The 20,942-nt window shown below is 49.3% G+C and overlaps 2 protein-coding genes across 11 annotated transcripts in view; one reads left to right on the top strand and one right to left on the bottom strand.

The window, feature by feature from the left end:
• The window catches only part of LOC130204298 (R3H domain-containing protein 1), a 34,095-nt gene extending 26,302 nt beyond the window's left edge, over positions 1–7,793 (bottom strand). For 7 of the 9 annotated variants that reach the window (XM_056430916.1, XM_056430919.1, XM_056430921.1 and 4 more), the window contains exons 1-2: positions 7,698–7,793; positions 100–261 (exon numbers count right to left, since the gene is read on the bottom strand). The gene's annotated coding sequence lies outside the window, so the exon portion shown is untranslated. Of the gene's footprint in view, positions 1–99; positions 262–4,338; positions 7,656–7,697 lie in introns of those variants that run through there. The other 2 variants (XM_056430918.1, XM_056430917.1) reach the window with 2 other exon arrangements.
• Positions 7,794–8,245: 452 nt separating this feature from the next.
• The window catches only part of zranb3 (zinc finger, RAN-binding domain containing 3), a 58,088-nt gene continuing 45,391 nt past the window's right edge, over positions 8,246–20,942 (top strand). For both annotated transcript variants that reach the window (XM_056430914.1, XM_056430915.1), the window contains exons 1-6: positions 8,246–8,339; positions 9,179–9,351; positions 14,520–14,538; positions 14,866–15,044; positions 16,793–17,024; positions 20,183–20,268. In XM_056430914.1, coding sequence (XP_056286889.1) covers positions 9,206–9,351; positions 14,520–14,538; positions 14,866–15,044; positions 16,793–17,024; positions 20,183–20,268 — 662 coding nt within the window. In that variant the 5' untranslated portion in view covers positions 8,246–8,339; positions 9,179–9,205. The remainder of the gene's footprint in view (positions 8,340–9,178; positions 9,352–14,519; positions 14,539–14,865; positions 15,045–16,792; positions 17,025–20,182; positions 20,269–20,942) is intronic.

The raw sequence follows: 20,942 nt of genomic DNA, 5'->3' as shown, positions 1-20,942 counted from the left end.
TGCTCTAAGCCGGACCGTTGGACCCTTGAGATCCCCAGAGAACGAGTCCCATCCCCTGACTGACTTTTCTGGACCTACAGACGTAAGAAGGAGACGTACTTGTTGCGTAGCCAGTGGTGGTTGCGGCGAAGGAGGAAGCGGCTGGTGAGGTCGATGAGGCCGAGCCTGCCGGTGCCATTGGAGAGACTTCTCTGGCCATGTCCGCTTCAGCTGCTCTGAACGCCAACCGGGGCCTCCGACGCCCTCATGCCCCCTGCTGACCTGCGGGAGAGAGAGAGAGGCACGCGGGGTTAGCCGGGTCGGAGGTCGGGGTCGACAGGGTTTTCGAGCGCGGCTGACGGCAACTCTTGACACATCAGTGTGTCGGAGACACAAAAAAAGTTTGAGTGTGTATTTCTGGGACTGTGCGCGCCATGAATAATGGATGAGCGCGGAGATGGGAGTGCGGCTGAGGCGCCCCAGCCAGCCTTCGTGAAAAAAAAACACCCAAAAAAAATAAATAAAAAGCATTAGGAATTCAGGGAGTGGCGGAGGGGGAGATGGCATCTCGGAGCTCAAAAGGATCCTCTGCCATTTGGTGGCACAGAAATGGCAAGTCGTACAATCTCTTATTTTTGAGCAGATTCCCCTCCAGCTGAACTGCGGGTGACGCCGGTGGAGCGGAGAACACCGACGACAACGGGGCGCCAAACAATGCCGGCTTCTCCACCAACGGTCTTTTTGTGTGGTGATTTACCCTCAACCTCTTGTGACACGGAGGGGAATGCAACACGATCGCTGGACTCCGTTGGGCCGCCGTGTGAACATCAGATCAGGGCTGAGCCGAGAGTCATTTTCATGATCGATGAACGATCGTCGAGCCCATGAATGGATCGCTCATCGGCTCCGTCTCTTGACCGGCGGTGCAAAAGCCAAACTCCGACTGTCTCGGTCCCGACCCCGGACTCGTGTTTCACTGCGTGGATCGGCCCGATTTCACCAACCGGCCTGGTGTCGAGGCATCTTTACTTTACACCGATGGCTTTTTCCGCAGGAAACAAAATGAGCGACCGACCGAGGGCCCGAGGCGTCGCTCCCCGCCGCTGTGCGATCCCAGAAGCAACTGATCCTCGCCTCGGCTTCTCATCGTCTCCCCGTGCCCCTCCTCCCACAACGTGCGTCTCCGTGCTGGGAGCAGCAGCCGGGCCTCGGCACCGCTGGGTGCCAGAGTCCCTGCGGCACCCCCTCCCCCCCCCCCCCCCCCCGCCACTGCCCACCTCCTGCCAGCCCCAAAAAGGTCAAGTGGAATCCCTGCTCGCTTTCTAATCTCCCCTTGCAGCCTGCGGCACATTGAAGGCGGCGCTCGGTGGGGAGGCACGCGGCGCCAATTGGCGCCGTTGCTTTTCACAGCCCCAACGCGACGAGTGACCCGAACGGGACCGCCTGACGCTAAAAAGAGTTCCACGACCGCCATTTGACAGTTCAGAACATTTTGTGCGTGTGTGTGTGTGTGTGTGGGGAGGGGGGGGAAGACGACGACGCCCCCTTCAGGCTGTCGTGTCTCTCCCCGGCGTTAGCAGATGGACGGGTGCGAGGCCCGAGGCAGGACTCATCCATCAGTGTTGATGTCGTTTATTTAATTACCTGCATCTGGAGAGTACACGACAGAGTACACGCAGTTTGTCGTCAGTAATTTGGCGCCACGCGTTTGGCGGTCTCTAGACGGCCGCCATCTTTTCTCCCCTCTTATCGTTACCTTTCTGCAAATCTGTGCACATCTGAGCCGCCGCGAATAGAAGTGCCGGTTAAATGTCTGCAAAGCGTCTGTGGGGTGGGGGGGGAGTGGTGGAGGTGGGGGGGGGGGGGGGTGGAGGGCATGTGGAGCTGTGTGATCAGCTTTCAATCTCACAAGCAGGATAAAAAGTTGTTCCGACAGCGTGAGTCCAGCCGCCAGCGCTCCAGGTTTTATGACCGGAGCTGCTGAGCGGGCTTCGGGACTTCACACTGAGTGTGTGTGTGTGTGTGTGTGTGTGTGTGTGTGCAGGAGAATGCCAATGCACTGCAGAAATAAAAGTTGACAGACGCAGGGAAGCGTCTACATTCGATTGGTGCTCAGCAGCTTCTCACCGTAGGACGCACACAAAAATACACACACACACACACACACACGGGCGCGCACTCAGCATGTGAATCCCGTGCCGTGGCTGAACAGGGAGTGGTTCATTGGTATTGCGGTCGCCGCAGAGCGCAGCAACCTTAAAAGAGGCTCCCCGGGGCGTCTTTCAGAGCGGCCCCGCCCCTTCGCACCACCTTTTATCCCCCCCTTCTCTCTCTCTCTCTCTCTCTCTCTCTCTCACACGCGCAATGCAGGATACATGGAAATAAATGTGGCACGAATCAAAAGACAATAAAAAACCAACACAATTGGATTGACAACGCACATCCTCCCACCGCACGCACATTCTTGATGGAAATGAATCCCCCCCCCCCCCAAAAAAACTGAAGAGCCACATTCATCATCCACCGGGGGTCTTAAGCCCACTGGTGATGACACGCACACAGGCTGGCACAATCCAGCACACTCATTGTCCTTTCCCCCCTTCACACAAGTGCAAACACACACACACACACACTTGCCTCTCTCTCTTTTTTGCTAAGGGGCTGACCTTTCCCTCCCACGCCTCCGCTCCGCCCTGCGTGGATCGGCTCGTCTGGAGCTAAAAACCTGCTCGACTGGAGGTGAAGCACCCTCAATCCCTCCCTCCAACTGCTACTCCATCCCCGGCTCCGGCTGATGAGTCAGGAGGGAGGGGGGGGGGGAGCCGTCACCTTTCAAGAGCCTCTGAAGGATCAGGAAGGAAAAATCCGCCGTTGATTTCTCCCCCCCGACCCCCTCCGCCCCCACATCTGCAGACAGATCGCGCCTCGAAAAACCGAATCTCGCTTTATCGCCGCTGATGAGCTTCTTGGGGTTTTTTCGCCCGAGCATCACAGAAAAAAACATTTCAATGAAACTGCGGCGCGGCAAACAGCTGGCGTCTCGTCTGCGGCGATGTGGAACACTAAACGGAGCATCGGGGGAAACCAAAGCAGCGACTCCCAGGACAAAAAGGTGACGCCGCTCAGCGTCGCCTCACCTGCTCCTGATCGGGAGGAAACAAATACCACGAGCTCTAGGATTGTACATTTCAACACGCAGGAAAACAAGAGCGCTGCCACGCGGGGTTTGCAGGCGATGCAATTAATTGTCGCCTCCCAAAAAAAAAAACGGACTTGGGAGTCAAACCGACGGGGCGCAGGGCAAAAATCAGACATCAAATAAACAGTTCATTAGCTCTCCAATGCGGGTTTTGGCGCCTGCGATGAAATTGATTTTGCCGTTTGGCTAAACTGAGTGACTAATCTCCCATTTTCTAGCCATTTCTGCTTAATTGCAAAGCGAGGCGACAGGGGGGCTGTGTAATTGGACCAGAAGAAAATGATTAGTGTAAAGCTCGCGAAATTATATCGCTGTCACACGCCGCTCGCGTCGGTTCTCCGTCGCCTTTAAAAAGGAACTTCCTCTCATGGCTCAGAGTGAATTAACAAAGCCTCGAATGGCGCCTCTCGCTCTGCCTGCGGGTCGCGGGAGGCAGAGGTGTCCTCAGCCGGCGTTAATACATTTAATCCACAGCAGAGTGTGTTGGTAATCCATTGCCTTTCCCAAAGGAGAGCTTCCCGGGAATATCAATCTAGGCAATTAGGGGAGGAACAATAAACACAGAAAAACTAACATGCAAGCCGAGCGGTTTTAATCTACGGAGCCCGACGAGAGGGGAATAACTCAAAAGATAAATAAAAAAAAGTCTGCCAGACTCATTAAAGGTCCATTTAAAAGAAACACCTGCAGAACAAACAGGGGAGAGAGAGAGAGAGAGAGAGAGAGAGAGAGAGAGAGAGAGGACGAGCTAGGCTTGAAGAACAATGCGAAAGCGAAGCCTCTTATTGGCTGATCTCGGCTAATTTCCTCCTAATGAAAAGCAGCAGCGCTGGCGAGCCGCGGCGAGGACATTTGGGAAGCGTTGGCTCCGTCCGCCGCCGCCGGCACGCAGGATCTCACGCTGCGCTCTGTTTTTTTTATTTTTTAAACAAACGAACACTTGCTACTCGCTGGTATGCGAAGCAGAAAAAAGCTGATGCGAAACTCGCGGATTAACGTGAATGCAACATGCGCTCACCTCGGGCAGAAAAATCTGTGTGACAAAGACTATGTTGAACATGTAGAACAAAGCCATGAGCGGGAATTAAGAAGATAATATCAGAACAAACACAAAATAAACAAAACAAAAAGCATGCACGGTTGGAGGCTGCAGGACCTACCTGCCCCGGCAGCTCTGCCCTCCATCCCTCCTGCTACTCAACCGTTTAGTTTCCATGGTACAGGAGGCACTATTTGCTGGAGAGGAGACTGGAGTCGCCTCCCAGCTCGCTCCACGGCAGCTGCCTGCTGCCTCCTGTTCGCCCGCTCGACTGAGTGAGAGCGGAAGACGAGGAGAGGGGAGTGTAAAAGGGAGAGGAGGGCGAGTGGGTGTCACAAAGAGAGGGAGGGAGGGAGGGAGAGTGCTGCGCGAGCACAAGTCTACCTGCCACAACCCATCAAGCCAGCCAGCCTTGGAGACAGCGCCAAATCAACAGCTGGCGCCTCGAGTGATGTCAGAGCCTCAGCAGCCAGTCACGGCGGCCCGAGGCCGGCCGGTGCTCCGGAGCACCGACTCAACCAAAGTTACCGGCTCTCTAAACGGGGCTCTTCAGTCGACACTTTGCTTTAGGATGGAGGCGGGGTGGTGGGGGAGGAGGAGGAGGAGGAGGAGGAGGAAAGGGCAGCCAGGGACATGGGATGGATGGAGAGGGACGAGCAGAGCGGGGAGGGAGAGCGGGAAGAGAGAGGGACCAACGCTTTTTTTTTTTAAATGAGCGCATAGGAGGTCGAAAAAGAAAGAGAAAAAACAAAAACAAAACAGGGAGGAAGAGAGGATGGGAGGGACGGGGTCGACGCATTCGCGGCCAGCTAGGTGCTCAACGACCAGGTGGAGAGTCGATGGGGAGGCGCTGGCCGCGGAGAGGCCGAGCTGTTCACCGGGCCACCTTCCCATTAAAGCTGGCACCCTGCTCTTCACACACACACACAGGACTCCAGCTAATCCCACAGACTCAGAGAGAGAGGGAAAGAGAGAGAGAAGCCACCACTTGAAACACCCTCCAAGTCGAGTAAAACGCCGCAATAAAGACGCTCCGCTTTTCGGCCAATCTCCCACGAGCCTTTTGGTGGAGAGGAGACTACGCCGACTGCAACGAGGGGGACGGAGCAGCGGCCAATCGAACGCTCTGAATACACCTCGAGATGATTTAATAGATAAAAACAGTATCGGATCAAGCCTCCAGAATCCACTTGTTTTTATGCCATTAAAGAGCAAGAATTCGGTCTCTTCCGGTCGTCGCAGCACAAAAACACAATCGAGCTCTGGAAATAACCGAGACGCCTCCGTCGCTAAGTGACCGACGGGCTGTCGGAGACGCAGGGGGTCTCACGCCCGTGAGTCTAGACCGCCGTATCGTGTGTTTTTTTTCTTCTGTCCTTTCAGTCACTCAAGACGTCAACGGGCAAAACACGGTGGGCGGGAACAAAAATAAGTTCCCGCTGTCACTTAGCAACCGGCATGGTTTCGCGACTCCATATTTCCCCGCCTTTTTAATTGCGCCGTTCGTAACGCGGCGTCTCCGATGAACGGATTTATTGCGCTTCCTTGATCTCGTAAAAAAAAAAAAAGGTCACCGATTCGACAAACAATTTACAGATAGGCGGATGAATTATTCAAAAAGGCCCGGACCAAATATGATGGAAGCGGGAGAGATTTCCCCCCTCACTGGGAGGCGTTGAATTATTTAGCCATTGGGGCCCACATCTTGAGTGAAAGCTATTACACGGCATCCTCGACCCATTTAATATTGGATAATATCATCAGCTCCTATGCGCTATGAATGGTCAACCAGAGGCGGGGACAGTTGCGGCAAACAATTATTATCGTGTATTTTAGGCCTTGGGAGGGGTCGCAAGAGAATTAGAGCAATGAATGTAGGGCAGGAGAGCTAAAAAACAAACATATTTATCTGTATCGCCACGTCCCTCAATCACGAGCATAACCTCATCCCCACAAATTGACGGTCGACAAGTACACGCAGGTGCAGGTGCAGGTGCAGGTGCATTGGCTCAGCGCTGCAGAGATGAACACATCATCTCCACTCTGCAGAGCAGCAGCAGCCGGAGGGACCGAGCCACCCTCCACCCACCGGGCTCCGCCGATACCGTCACGATGCTCGGCCTCAGCGGCGGCCACTCGTACGCTTTTTCGATCGCCATCTCTACGCAAGCCCGTGAGGCGACGATAGTTGTGTGTGTGTGTGTGGGGGGGCAGTGCATCGGAATCCCAGCAGGGTATGAGTTACACGTGCACCAAAAGGAGTGATTAGATTTTTGAATGATGGCATTTTTACTGGCATAAATCTACTTCCCATCAGGTGTCACTGTCCACCTTTATAATCTCTAATGGGGTTGCGTTAGACTACTGCACATGCCAATGTTAATAACTATGCTATTACATTAGAAAGGCAAACAATATCAAAGATAGCAACAACAAAAAACCATCAGAATCTAGGAAAATGCTGATTATATGCAAAGCTGCACTAGATTCATTCATTCTTTATTAAAAAAAATCCTATTTACAATTAAGTTATATGCAACAAGCAGATTGATTCATGTGATGTCACTGCAAAAACAATACATGTACCCCCCTTTTGCCCTTATTTTGGTAAACTACAAGCGTCGTTTATTAATACGTGGCTTGATTAATTAACGTGTCCATCCACCAATAAAACACCTCATTGTCAATCGGTGCATCTGCCACGAAGACGAGATTATTATTGGTTTTATATCAGCAGGAAAGTGTGGAAGAGGAGGTGCATTGGATTCATCGCGGGGAGCGATGGGACTCAACATGCTAGTTGTTGTTTCCACCGCGAGCCCGTGGCACCGCACTCCAAAATGTGGGCACTTTGAACGGTTCCGGTCGGTACCGGCGAAACCCACAAACCCCGAACCACCCGCGGCAGCTCGAGCTGATAATCGATACGCGGAACAAAAATTCGGCCTATAAGTCGTTTCACACAGTCGAATAAAAATAACAATTCACCGAGGGGGAGCTAACCGTCGCCGCCGCATATTAGCAGCGGAGAAAACAGTCGCACCAGGCCGTAAAGTTATTGAATTATCGGGCCGTATTATTCAACTGCTGCCGTTGGCTTGTTTGAGGACGAACGCCGAATTTAAAGGACGGCGTTCCCCCGCGAGGTGTGGTACTTTTCACCGGGGAGCGAGGCGACATGAAGCCACATTTGGTCGTGTGGTGCCGGGGGGGGGGCTAAGCTAACGAGGACTACCCCGCTACCTGCTCCTGTGGCTCGCTAACGGTTAAAAACGGCCAAACACCGGCGACCTGCGCTGTCACGCACTAGCAAGAGACGTGTGTATTGCTAACTAGCTCGTGTTACATGATTACAACAACCTCCCTCGGGTTAACGTTTTTTTTTTTTTTTTTTTAAACATTTATTTTTGTTATAATAAACACCGCAGGAACCGGTAGCTTTTGGACAAGACACTGCAGGTATCTAATGTTGCCTCTTACCGCTTTGCTTTACAATCGGTGCACAGACGTAGCCTCAACCGAGGGAGAAGGAGCTAGTGTTAGTGGCGGAGTGAAGGAGAGACAGAGGAGTCCAGCAGGCAGCAGAGAGAGACCCTGCGTCAGATCCTCACGCTCGATACGTAGGGTGTTGGAAATATGTCACGTCTTGTCGTTGCTGGATGTGTGTGGCAGCATTTGTCTTGACACTTTTCGTGATTTCTCCCTCATATTATTTAACATTGATGTGTGTATTGTTTTTTTGCATTTAGTTATGATAACATTAGTCCGTGCCAGGAAGTCGTATTGAATACGTTCACCGGCTGCGTCCTGCGGCTGCTCGGTGATGTAAATCGAGTGAACCTTACATTTCCCGCGAAACTTTTTTTAATTTTTTATTGATTCAGTTTCAGCCTGCTGTTTAGATAGCTGCGCTTCGTTCCGCTGTTTTACCGGGTAGGCAAACCACGCATACACCCGACACAGATACACGTTGTTTTCTTTCCCGTTTAGCTTTGCTTTTAGCACAGTACGTTTACATGTAGGTTATGGGATGTGACTGAGTTCTGCTCCGGAGTTCGGGATGCCATAGCAACCCAGCACGTGGCGGACCGGGACTGCTTAGAGGAGCACATTTTGAAAAACGTAGCACAGCGCGTTAATTTGCTAGTTTCTTCCTCTATAAACATGGACGGGGTTTCAATTCGCAATATAGCTCGCTACTAGAGTCAAATACAACATGAATACGAATATCCGGTGTATAAAATAATTAATCTGTGGGTTTAAGTACGAGGGGTGCATTTATTTCTATAGGCACGTTTGTTTACTTCCGGTTTGAGTGGTTAACTCCAATGCCATGCGCTACTTCTTGACTTCTTTAGCTGGTCATAACTCCAAATTAGTTATTAGTATTTGAATAATTAATTTGTATTAAGCAGTTGTTTTCCAACTCACCTGTCAAATTGTTCTTGAGGGTCTTCTCATATATCGCTGATAAAGTTTAAACTCGATACGTAACTTTAACTAGCATAAAGTTATACTTTAACTTAGGTTAGCTAACTACAGCATATTGCTTTCCACACCAGAACCGTGATCCATTTAGGTAGTTTTGGTTGAAAATTAACAATCAAATTGAACTTGTGGTTGTTGCAATGACATGTAAATATATATTTCTTATAATAAATGATCCCAAAGATGCTTATTTTGATGTATACATGAGGTACTTAATACACTAAACAGGACTTTTGCCATTTACAGATTATTTCTCTGATTTCTATCCGACTGCTGTTGCCACTGGGGAGTTTCAGACACCCAATGTGTGTCTCTAACTTCTACTATCCCGGTCTGTCTTTGTCCACCGCACTGTGCCACTCGGCTGAAATATGTTTAAATCAGCATTCAAAAGTCTTCTTTAAAAAAAAATATATATAAATATATACACTGCATATTCTACAACTCAGACTACCAATGTTTGTTTACCTCAGGGCTAAGAAAAGGACGAGGCCTCGAGAATGGAGATGGTGGATGGCGGCCCGCAGAGCTCTTGCAGTGACACAAGATGGTCGCAGCAACTGTCAGGCCTTCCTCGAAAGCTCCTGCAGCGCCTGATGCCTTTCCAACGGGAGGGAGTGGAGTTCGCTCTCTCCAGGAACGGACGGTGAGCAGTCGGTCACATCGTGGCCTCGTTGTTTGGAAGTAGTGGCGTTTCTCATTTCTAAAACTACAAAGGTCAGCTTTCAAATTGGTAACACCATGACAAGGGAAAAAACCTCCACATAATATGTAATACAATGCATTTTCCTCTTTTATGCTGCACTAGTGTGTGCTTTAGTCTAATAGGGTGGCATGTTTAGATAGATAATTTCCCTAATGGAGCTTTAACCCTCCTGTTACCTTTAGGGTCAATTTGACCCCAATCAATGTTTAACGTCTGTGTTCTTTGTGGTCAATTTGATCCCAGGCTGTTTTTCACTGTGTCAAACATATAAGAAATATCAACTTTTTAAAATATATTTAAAGGGATATTTAGGTAGTCAACAAACAAACATAAAGTACCTCACACTTAAACTTGGGAAACAATATTAATTCTAATAATTTTCTGGAGGTTTTAATTGCTGGGGTCAAATTGACCACGAGGGTAAAATATGTTAGTAAATGTTAAGGTAACAGGAGGGTTAAAACAGGCGGTCCCACCCCACCTCTATCGTGCAACCAGAAAACTCTCATTTCCGGGCTAGCTCCGATGCACTATGGCCCAAGTAAAAAGTCCAGAACGTCGGAGTCTGAAGTTGCCCTTAACTCCGTAAGTGTCTGTCTGTGTTGAGCATCGGTTGCCAGAACGGACCTTTTCTCCGCCTCCGACCAGTCGATGTACGCTCGGGGAAGGTCAGCGAAGGGAGAGCCAATCTGAGCGGCGCCGGCGGGAAGCGCACGTTATTGATCCGAAGAACACTGGAAGGCGCTGCTTTGTTACACGGGCGGGTCAGAAGTCAATTGGCTCCCGCTGCACCGCTGCATCGCGTGGACGGCCACCTCGGTCAATTGGCGTCGTTGTGACAAGGAGGAGCGGCGTGGGCCGAGCGTCTCCCCGGAGACGTGGCATTAGCTCCACATATCGTAGGTAGAGAGGGAGCTGGGGAGTAGAATGAGTTTGTTGACGTTCTATCGGCGGTGTTACAGGTCATGTTGTCGTGAGTGACGCAAAGCGAGCTGTACCCAGCATGCCGTTAGGGTTTCCTCCTCAATACACACAGTGTATACATAACATATAGTAATGCAGTCGGTTGGCCAACGGTTGTCGAGAAGATCGAAGGGAAGATATACACAGATATAAATATACACACACAGGCAGAAACTTCTCCCATTTGAGTTCAGTGTCTGAGATGATACAGTGACGAGAAAGTTTGGATGCAGCGTTTTAAGCCTGCAGTACGACACTAACAAACAGACAGACGGTAAAGAAGATTACAAGCTAAAAATGTCCATTTTATTGACAATAATCTTGATCTTTCTATGTATTCGAGGCACCCTGCTGTTCTTTATTTGATCACTCAATATCCTCGAGAAGAGCTTCAAATTAAAGCTGCAGTGTCCTTTCACCAACACTAAACAGAGACTCGGTGTGGAGGAGGCAGAATGGACCAGAATGCAATGCGGCTGCAGACTTGTTGGGTTTTTTGGATGGTAGTGTTCCAATTCTGAGAAATGTAGAAACCACGACTACGAGTCCAACTCAAATAAACGACTTCATTATAATAAATTACTCCTGAAATGCAGCGAACATCATGTATTGATGTCGGATATCCAACAGCGTAGGAGGATCCATGGGAGGATTTATTTTCCTTTAAGCATATTATGTATATATATATATATCTCTCTCTCTCTATATATATATATATATATCTCATAGCCGTTGTGTCTTTTCACACCGAACCCCCAAAAAACATCAGACGCCGTCGCAATTGAAATACTTATGGAGCGCGCCGGTCTGCGTGGGAGGGCGAGTGGATTTTATGGAGTCAGATGAGGGATAATTTACGGGAGGGCTGCAGCACAAAGCGACAATAAAACCCCTGAGATGTGGCGGATTGTGTTGTTTGCAAAGTTGGGCAGAAAGTGTGCCGTCAGGGCGCTGACATCCGCACATATCCAGCTCCCGAAACACATTTACCCAGGGTACATCTGTGGAACGCAGTAACTGTACGCCTGATGTATCAAAGGAAACACCCATTTGGAGCAAAAGTGCATCCATTAAACCGCTGTGGTCACTTCCACTAAAGGAAGCGAGCCACGTTGATGATTATTATTGTTTTGGATTTGTCCAGCATGTCATCGTCAGTGACTTTTACTGAATGAAGGCCCGCTCTCAACAACTTCTTATTACATTTGTTTTTAGTTTTTGCCGTTGCACATTCATAAAGTAACCGTAACCCGGGGAAAAAAGAACAATACAAATTGAAGCAGCATAGCTTCAGGACAATAATCGAGAGGCAATTAGGAAGCGTCTCAGTTTTTGTATTTACCCTCTACGTTGCTATTAATTCCATTTCCTCCTCATTAAGCATTGGCTATAGGTGTTAATGTAAGGGGGTTTTATGCATAGACTCGTGAAGACGGCAGGAGATGCGTCCCACTATACAGAAACCATCAGTAACCCGGCTTAATGGCCCGGTTTTTCTGGGATGGCACAAGAGCTTTCTATAGAACCAACATGGAGGTTACACATGATGAGACACTGTGTGGCCTGCTGGGCAACGTCGTGTCTCCGGGAGGAGAAATAAGCTGGCGGGAAACACCTTTTCACAAGGCTTGGAGCATTTCAGGGGGAAAAGCAAAGTTGTCATTATCAGGGCCACATTTTCATCCGTCTTCATGTTTACTGGACGTCCTACTGTCATAACTACAGGACGTGGGTTTTGATTACGCATCAAGTATCGAGGCTCACCTGAAGCCACGAAGTAAAGGGAATCGCTAACGTCATCTAGTCACAGCAGCCCGCCAGTCCTTCATAAGTAAGGATGGGTTAAATGCACAGAATATGTCCCCCACTGTGGGATCAATAAAGTGGACATATTGTTAACCTTGCATCCCGCTGCACCCGACTGCGTGATATTCCGGGTGCTCCTCTCTGCTCCAGGACCTCTCGTGGTTAGCGGTGACTCACACCTTCTTAAAACACCTTTTATTGCCCGACTCACGCTGCCGTTGGTCGACTGTGGAATCCGGACTCACTGCTCCCAGTAAGCGCCGCATATGGTAAATAAACCCAATGAAAACCCCTTTTGGGAACCAGTGGAATGGGGTGTGTGTGTGACTGTTGTCGGGGCAAGTTTTTTAATGTCTATTTTAAACACCAGTGAAACGATAAAGAGAGCTCTCTGATAGATCTGGGTGTTCTTAAGTTCGGAGAAAAGCAAAACACTAGTTGTGCATTGGCCCATATAGCTGAGGTTTAAATGTTTTCACACCATTGAAAATTCCTCCCTCTTCTGCTAGTTTGAAAAAAATAACTAAATAATAGGTCACGCCCCACCACCACTACCCCCGCTAAAAGGGTTTGAAGTTCATCTACTATATACGGCCAAACTGCACGCTGGAAAACCTCCTCCAGTCCGCCTCGTGTGCGCGGCGCCCCTCCTCTGGGCGGCTCTCCCACCGACCACGGCGACTCTGACTCTGGGCCGGGAGATTGGGGGCGAGACAGCCGGGGCCACGCACCCCACCGCTGTGAGGGGGTCAAACCCATCAAATCGTCGCAGCCGGCGCCAGCGGGTAGGTGGGTGGGTGGGGGGGGGGGGGTACGACCGTTCCCTGACACTTTGGGGCTTGTGGGTTTCAGAGATAACGTTAGAGGAGGCGGGGGGGGGGGCCCGCGCCGTCGGCAGGCAACGGCCCCGCAGCATCCTCGCGGTCTCAAACCGTCAAAACGACACTCGGGTTATTTAAAGGAGGATGATTAATGTGTTGGGAAATGGCAAGCACCTGCCCCACCAATGGCACGTGTGTGTGTGTGTATGTGTGTGTGTGTGTGTGTGTATGTGTGTGTGTGTGTGTGTGTATTTTTGCTGCTTTTCTTCCTTTCTTTTTATACAAGTCTTTTGTGTGCATTTTTTCCACACACTGTTCTGTGTGTGTGTGTGTGTGTGTGTGTGCGCATTGCGCTGACTGGGCCGGTGTGCTGGCAATTAGAAAAACCACCAGTGGCAAGGTGCACATTAATCATGTTCCTCAGCTGAAAGAGAGAAATGGAGGTGGTGGAGGAGGAGGAGGAGGAGGAGGAGAGAGAATAATGAGAGCGCGTGTATGAGGTATTGAGAGCCGCACAGTCGCACCGCTTGCTCCCGACACGGTGTTGGAAGTGTTTGTGAATACGCAAGGTCGTGACAAAAGGCCCTTCCAAATCCAGCGGGCAGCGGGAACCTATCTATCTGTTCTTCCTCCACAGGAGGGAGGAGGAGGGGGGGTACAACTTCAACCAAGGAATGTGTCGCGCTTTCATTGTTCCCCTTTTCATCATGCGCAGTGTATAATGGGGGGGGGGGCTAAGTGGCGGTTGTGTCGTCGGCCTAAGAAAGAAGCACATGAGACCCAGGTGAGCTGTCGCTTCAGGGTTTGAATCCGTGGAATAGAAGACGGGTTTCAACGTCCCTCGAGCGCGTTCACTCGCCGACGTCGTGTCGGCAACGCGGCCGACAGTCTGAGTGGCCGAGCAGCCGAAGGGCAGCGTCACTCCGACGGAAGGTGCCGTCAATTTAGCATCTTTCCCATCGCAGACGTATACGTCAGGCCCCGGAGCCGAAGCTGGCGTGTCACGTGATCGACTGGATCGCTGAGTTCATATCTGAGAATGCGAGAAACTTTGAGATACGTAAACCAACACGATTAAAAACAAAGGATAAACATTCTGATAGTTAGTATTTGTTTTCCTCTTCTTCTTTTTTCCCACTAAAAAAAATAGCATTTTGATTTTGGTAAGGAAGCTTTTATTATCATTATTACATGTCATTTAGCGGACGCTTTTATCCAAAGAGACTTACAATCCTGTTACATTCATACACCGTGGACGCAGCTACAGGCGAGCAATTCAGGGTTAAGTGTCTTGCTCAAGGACACATCGACTAGGGCGGGGATTGAACCTCCAACCCCCTGATTGAAAGATGGACCTGCTACCCACTGACCCACAGGCGCCCTTTTGGAGGTCTCTGAGCGAGTGCCGCCGCGGGGGCCTTTGCTCAAGGGCGCCGCGGCGTTTGTTTTTACAGACTTGGTCTCACTTCCGTCCTGATGGCGTTTTCACCCCTCTTTTTTTTTGCTTCTGTCTTGCAGATGTATGATCGCTGATGAGGTAAGCACACCACCACCACGCCGTCGCCCCCCCCCCCCCCAGAACAACAACAATAACAACGGCAAAAAATAAATGCAAAATGAACCCGAGACTTGCAAATTAATTTGTCATTCCTGTGCAGCGCTCCCTCGTGCCTAATCGCTTCTGACACGAGAACCATCCTGAGACCTTATTACTCTCGGGTTTTGCATCAGCTCGCCTGTCATATGCAATTTGTCGCCGAGTTCTGGGCGTCGCGCAATTGACTTGTCTCCCCCCCCCCCCCCCCACACACACACACACACCCTCCTACACACTCCCATTCGATTCTTTTTGGGTGTTGTCCAGATGGGTCTCGGGAAGACGGTGCAGGCCATCGCCGTGGCGTACGCCTTCCGGCAGGAGTGGCCCCTCCTAGTGGTGGTGCCCTCGTCCCTGAAGTACCTCTGGATCGAGGAGCTGGAGCGGTGGATCCCCGAGCTGCAGCCCGGAGACATCAACCTGGTGGAGAACAAGAGCCACACCATGTAGGTTCACACAATTAAGACTTCATTATAAAACATGCATCTTCTAAATGGCTTCAAATAGACGATAATTAAGGAATCGGCTGTGGAAGACACGGATTTGCCGATATGTGTTTTCTGTTTATATTTTTATGACGAGCTGATATTGGCAAATTGATGACGCCTCGCTAAACAAACTGGTGGTTAAAACTGCATTTGAGAGGCAGGAAGTCAGAAATACGCGAGTTCTACACATTTAATTGCTCCTGATTTTGGTCAAAAACTTGCTGCACACACATTGTCGACGTTATAATAATAATAATAATTGAGGGACAAACATCTTAATCTGTCTGAGTTATTCACCCATTTATTATCACACGAGATTTAAGAAAACTAGAGAAAAGTCACATTTGAGAAGCTGAAACTAGTAAATATTTAGCTTTAAAAAAATGAACAATGTATGAATTATACATTTTAATTAATTCTGGTCAGAACCCCCCCCCCCCCCCACGGTATCGAGCAGATGGGGGCCCACTTGGCCCGCTCGTGGTCTTGTGCTCGGCGTAGCTCTCAGCAGAGCACATAATCCCCCCGGATTATGTTCATCACACGCTGGATTATGGAAGTGAGAGGTCACAGACCCCGACTTGAACTTGAGTGGAAGTCCCCCCGACGCATGCAAGTGATGGCAATACTCTCAAAGCGGTCGGGACGAATGTATATAAACACCCTCGGACACACACACACACACACACACACACACATGATGGCCGGAGAAGACTAGGCTGACAATTTAATCTCAAAGTGTCCCCCTGGTGTCGGGACTCGGTGTTTGACAGTGCTGACGGACAAATGCCAGGGGGGGCGGAGAAATGCTGCGGTGTGGATGAACGTGTCTCACATTGATTCGGGGGTTTTGCAGTGGACTAATACTTTTATTATCATCTCAACTTTCCCCTAGTTCCCCTTAACTTTTTATGTGTGAATCTGGAGAAAGACCCCCCCCCCCCTCCAAAAAAAGCTCTCTCCACCTCGCATCACAGATGAGGCGCAAAAAGAAGTCGTGAAAGCTTCCGGGGGAGAGAACGTGTCCTTGAACCGCGAAGTGTTAATGACGGAACGGAGAGGCAAGAGGAGGATCACGCTGCACCTCCTGACTGACTTGTTCTTCTGTAGAACATGAACGGCACCTCCAGGTTTATTTCAGCATTGTGTGTGTGTGTGTTTGTGTGTGTGTGTGTGTGTCCTCACATTTCTCAAGTCCACGTGCACACCCTTTTAAAAACACTTTACCTTGAGGTCTCAGTCAATACAGATGTTGAGTCTGCATTTGGCTCCGCCTCTTAACACACGTTTGTCAATGTAAAGATGACTACGGTGTGAAGGGGGGGGGCTGATGTTCTCCAACGCCGGTGGGCCGGGGTGACATGTTTTTCTTCGCGACGACGCTCGCGGGCACCGTAGTTAATTTCGACTCCATCTCAAACCGATCTGCCTCATGTGTATCAATCCGCTGCTGAAAATAGGCCCCGATCGCTGCTCTGCGTCCACCCTTTTCATATATATACAAGACATGTGACCTGCTATGAAAGATGACACATTTTACATTCCCATGGAAGTATTTAAATAAAGTACAAATCCAATAGAAAGCTGTGAATATTTGCTGTTTTTTTGCTCTTCTGTGTTCTTTTTTGGGGTTTTGGACTGTTGGTTGAACAAAACTGTGTGTGTGTGCCTGTGTGCGTGTGTGTGTGTGTGTGTTTCTCCTCCAGGGGTATTGGCAGCAGTAAGGTGACGGTCCTGGGTTACGGCCTGCTCACCACGGACGCGCGCCCCCTGGTGGAGGCTCTGAGCAGGCAGCGGTTCGCCGTGGTCGTGGTGGACGAATCGCACTACCTCAAATCCAGGAACGCGGCGCGAACCAAGATTTTGGTGCCCCTCATTCAGGGCGCCAAGCGGGCCATCCTGCTCACCGGCACCCCGGCCCTGGGTCGGCCTGAAGAGGTAATACGATCTGATGAAGTGGGCACTTTTCTCCTCGCCCTTTTCAAAAGACCCGATTCTTCACCCGCACTCGTGAGGAGACGCGAGTAGGCCACAGAGCTAACTCGAGGCTCATCTCCGGCTCCTCACACAGATGCTTCCAGACACCAGCGCAGGTAGATCGCCATGGCAACTTGCTCCGGAGCAGGTTGCGCTCCAATCCGACGCTCAAAAAGGCAATTAACTCTCTCCAGCATCACTTATCCTCGAGGATCCCGTGGTCTTATTTCAATAACCTTTGTTGCAAAAAAAACTTCATTTGCAAAAGGCCGATATGAACAGACACCGCGCTGCAATAAATGAGACGAGTAATAAAAAGAGGCGCACAGGGGGAGCCGGGGGGGGGGGGGCTATTGAATATAGAGACAATAAGAAGGTCTGTTCACAGGACAGCGGTGTTTGGAGAGCGCCGGAGCCATTCCCCATCTCCATAATGATTTATTATATCATTTTTTTTGTATATGATGCATCGAAGCGGCGGATTGCAGCCGCATTCCATCACTGCAGGAAAATCCTTTCACGGCCCCGACGTGAAGAGACAATACGATATCAATACGACGTGCTTCATGTCCACCGTGTGCCCGTATGACGGGGCGCTGATACGGCCCCTCCAAGCCCCCTCCAGTCGCCCCTCTCCGGCCCCGGGGGCAGCATTTACAATGTGGGCTTGTAGTGCACGATGTCGCGCGAGTCGTCAATTTCTTAACTGTGTTCACAAATTAGGCGGTTGGTTTGCTAAATTATACTCATTATCTTCCAGGGGAATTTTTTTGCCACATAATGAATTATTCATAGCCTGCATAATTTGAATATCTGTGTGGTACATTGAAAATAATACGACGTTCCCAGAATGTAAACAAAGATATATACATAATATCAAATAGCAATAATTCATGTCAAAGTGTGGGGGAGAAAAAACCCCCATTGGGTATTATTAATTTATGAAGAGAAACTTCCTGTCCGAACTCGGACTGAAGAAAACAGTGAAACGTTCCGGAGGGATTAACTCAGCGAGGATTAACACGCACGCCGTGGTTTCTAAAGTCATTTTAATCTTGCGGTTCGCGTAGGGTCGGAACGTGAGAACATAAAGGATATTTATATCAATTCAGGCATTTAGTTTGAAATGAAATCAATTCTTAGTCGATGTAAAGCTAAATCTGGTGCTGTTGGTTCACACGTGAGAGACCCGATGGAGCCGATCAACAACCACGCTGCTAGTCTGACGGCCTAGCTTCTGTGTTGACGACTTTAAAGTGTCTTGCGCTCGTATCCCTCTGTCATCAAAATGCCACGCCGCCGCGAGGAAAACTTAATTATTGCCTCGACTCGATCATGATAATTAACTGAGATCCAGCAGGCTAATTAATTCCAAAATGGAGCGAAGTTAGTGCTCGTAAGAAATCTGGAGACGGTGTTTCACGGAGACAGTTGTGTGTGTGTGTGTGTGTGTGTGTGTGTGTGAGCGAGTGAGCGAGAGAGAGAGAAATGCATGCTTTTCTGTCTTTGCCCTGCAGTGTTGAGGTTAGTTTCTTCTTTTTCTATTTTTTCTCTTCTAGATATCCCCTCTCTCTCTCTCTCCCTGCCACTAGAATCTGAAACCGAATATAACATTTTATCATCCGCAGCATAAACCTGATAAGCCTCTGTGCCAGTCTCCCCGCTGCCATCATTACTCACTGTGGCTCTGACATTGAGTTAGCACACAGCTCAGGGCATGCTGCACCGTTCACCATGTGCCCTCATTCCACCCACCTATTATATCAACAGTGTGAGGGCGGGAGGGATGCAAAGTTCCTGTTGAACAAGCGCTGAATTTAGAACAGCGCTCTCTCCGCGTGGCTGCTCATTCTAGCCGCCCCGCCGATGATTGACAGAGAATTGCCATAAGTTACGCTGAAGACGGAACAGCTTGTCATTTTCATTTTTAGTATTTTTAATGACGCCAAGATCATATTTTCAAATAACTTTTTCATTTTTTCTCGAAAAGGTTTGCCTAGCGGTTTGACCTGGTTAGTCGAGCGCCGACACAAATAGCCGTCGCGCAATGCAGTGCTGGTAAACTAGGCGAATGACAACTTGGCCTTGAATAAATTGCACACAAGAAGCACTTCATGACAGTCGACTAATCGTGAGCGCAGGTAAGGCCTGCGCTTAAAGCCCCCACCCTCATGCTAGTTTGAGTTATTGCATGCAGCTTTCGGAAAGCCGAGAAGTTGCGGCTGCTAAAATAGTGCGTCGGCTCTTTGTCACGCCGCTAAACCTCCAGCAACGCTGTACGCGATGTGTAATACCAAAACAACTTCTTCTTTTTTTAATTACGTAGTCGGCGTTTGGGGACACACGGTCCGCTTGCTAGCTGAATACCACGCTGCGTAGCTTAGCTTTTCACACACACTAAGAAAACAATATTAAACTGAGGCTTCGTCAGTTACATATCTTTCATTACATTTCATTTTTAAAGTGTTTAAGATATATACGAGTGGCAAATATGGAAAACGGTAGCAAGAAATAAAAAGACTCTCAAACTTTATGACTCTAAATGAGTCGGCAGCATTTAGCTAACATGAGCTAACATTAGCTCCAGAGAGCTACGTGACAGTTAGGAGATAACGTTGCTTGCTAAACACGGTGACACGTTAGCTTCAGTGGAGAGGAGTGATAGCTTTATAATATCAGGTACACAACTCCTCATATGTCAGGTGAACAACACAACAAACACTCGCTGAACGTCTGCCAACGCTAACCGAAAATGAGGCGCGGTAAGCTAGTGCAAACGTTGTGCTGCTGACTGTGTTCTTTCTGAAGTTACGTTGTCTAAATGTAATCGTTTTAATGGGCAAGATGAAAAATGGGACTAATCATGCTGCATTGGAAAAGGAAGTCAATCATATTGGGTGGAAAATTTATGAGGGATTGAGAAGGATATTACAATTAAAAGGAGGTTCATTTATAAAAAAAATAAAAATAAAAATGGGACGCAGCAATATTATCACACATTCTCCCCGGCTTGTCCCGAGGCTCTGTGTCTCTCCCCCTTACACACACACACACACACACACACACACTAGCACAGAGCACCTATTAAGGGCCTTTTCCCCTGTCTCTGTATTTCACAGCTTTTCATGCAGATTGATGCCCTCTACCCCAAGCGGCTCGGAACCTGGACTGACTACGTCAAGAAGTACTGCAACGGCCATTACAGGTGACTCAGACCGTTAATTAATCATCAAAATAGTTCCCAATTTAAAAAAAAGAAAAATAAATTATGTTGACGGACTGAATGATTAATCGTTTCAAGCTCCAACGTTTATGTATACAAACACACACATGCACGCTAACGTGCACCTCTTACACAGCAGGTAAACCCCCCCTCCTCCCGCCCCCAGCATTGCTTAAGGTTATTAAATTCCCTTTGTGTCTAAACAAAATGTGAATTTGACAGATCTAGGCTCGCAGCTTTAGGTGTTTACGCTAAGCTAACGTATTTAGCGGCATCTTTAAAAACTAAAACTAACTCACTTAATAGAATATAATCATACACTCCTATTTCCTCGGGCAATGATACAAGCAGCTTCTCCGACAGATCTCACCTACCGTCACTCTTTTCAAGTGTCTGCTGGGATCAGGTGGGCTGCACCTGAAGAAGCGTGGCGTGGCGGCGCGGCCGAGTCGAGGTGGTTTTGTTGTCGCAGCCAGACCCCGACCGAAGCCAGGCGCTAAATGCCAGCTGGCCGGCGGTTGCCGATGACGTGTGAACACGCGCATCAAATGCGTCGCTTTGGACGTCCATCAAAGTTGGGCTGCCTCGTCTTTGGACCGGCCCGCCGGCATTCATGATAACGCTTTGTGTGTCATCGCACTCGCACACACACTGAG

Source organism: Pseudoliparis swirei, chromosome 14, assembly GCF_029220125.1.
Source record: "Pseudoliparis swirei isolate HS2019 ecotype Mariana Trench chromosome 14, NWPU_hadal_v1, whole genome shotgun sequence".
Taxonomy (NCBI): Eukaryota; Metazoa; Chordata; class Actinopteri; order Perciformes; family Liparidae; genus Pseudoliparis; species Pseudoliparis swirei.
The sequence above is the reverse complement of the archived record's forward strand: the minus strand, read 5'-3'. Positions and strand labels throughout refer to the sequence as shown.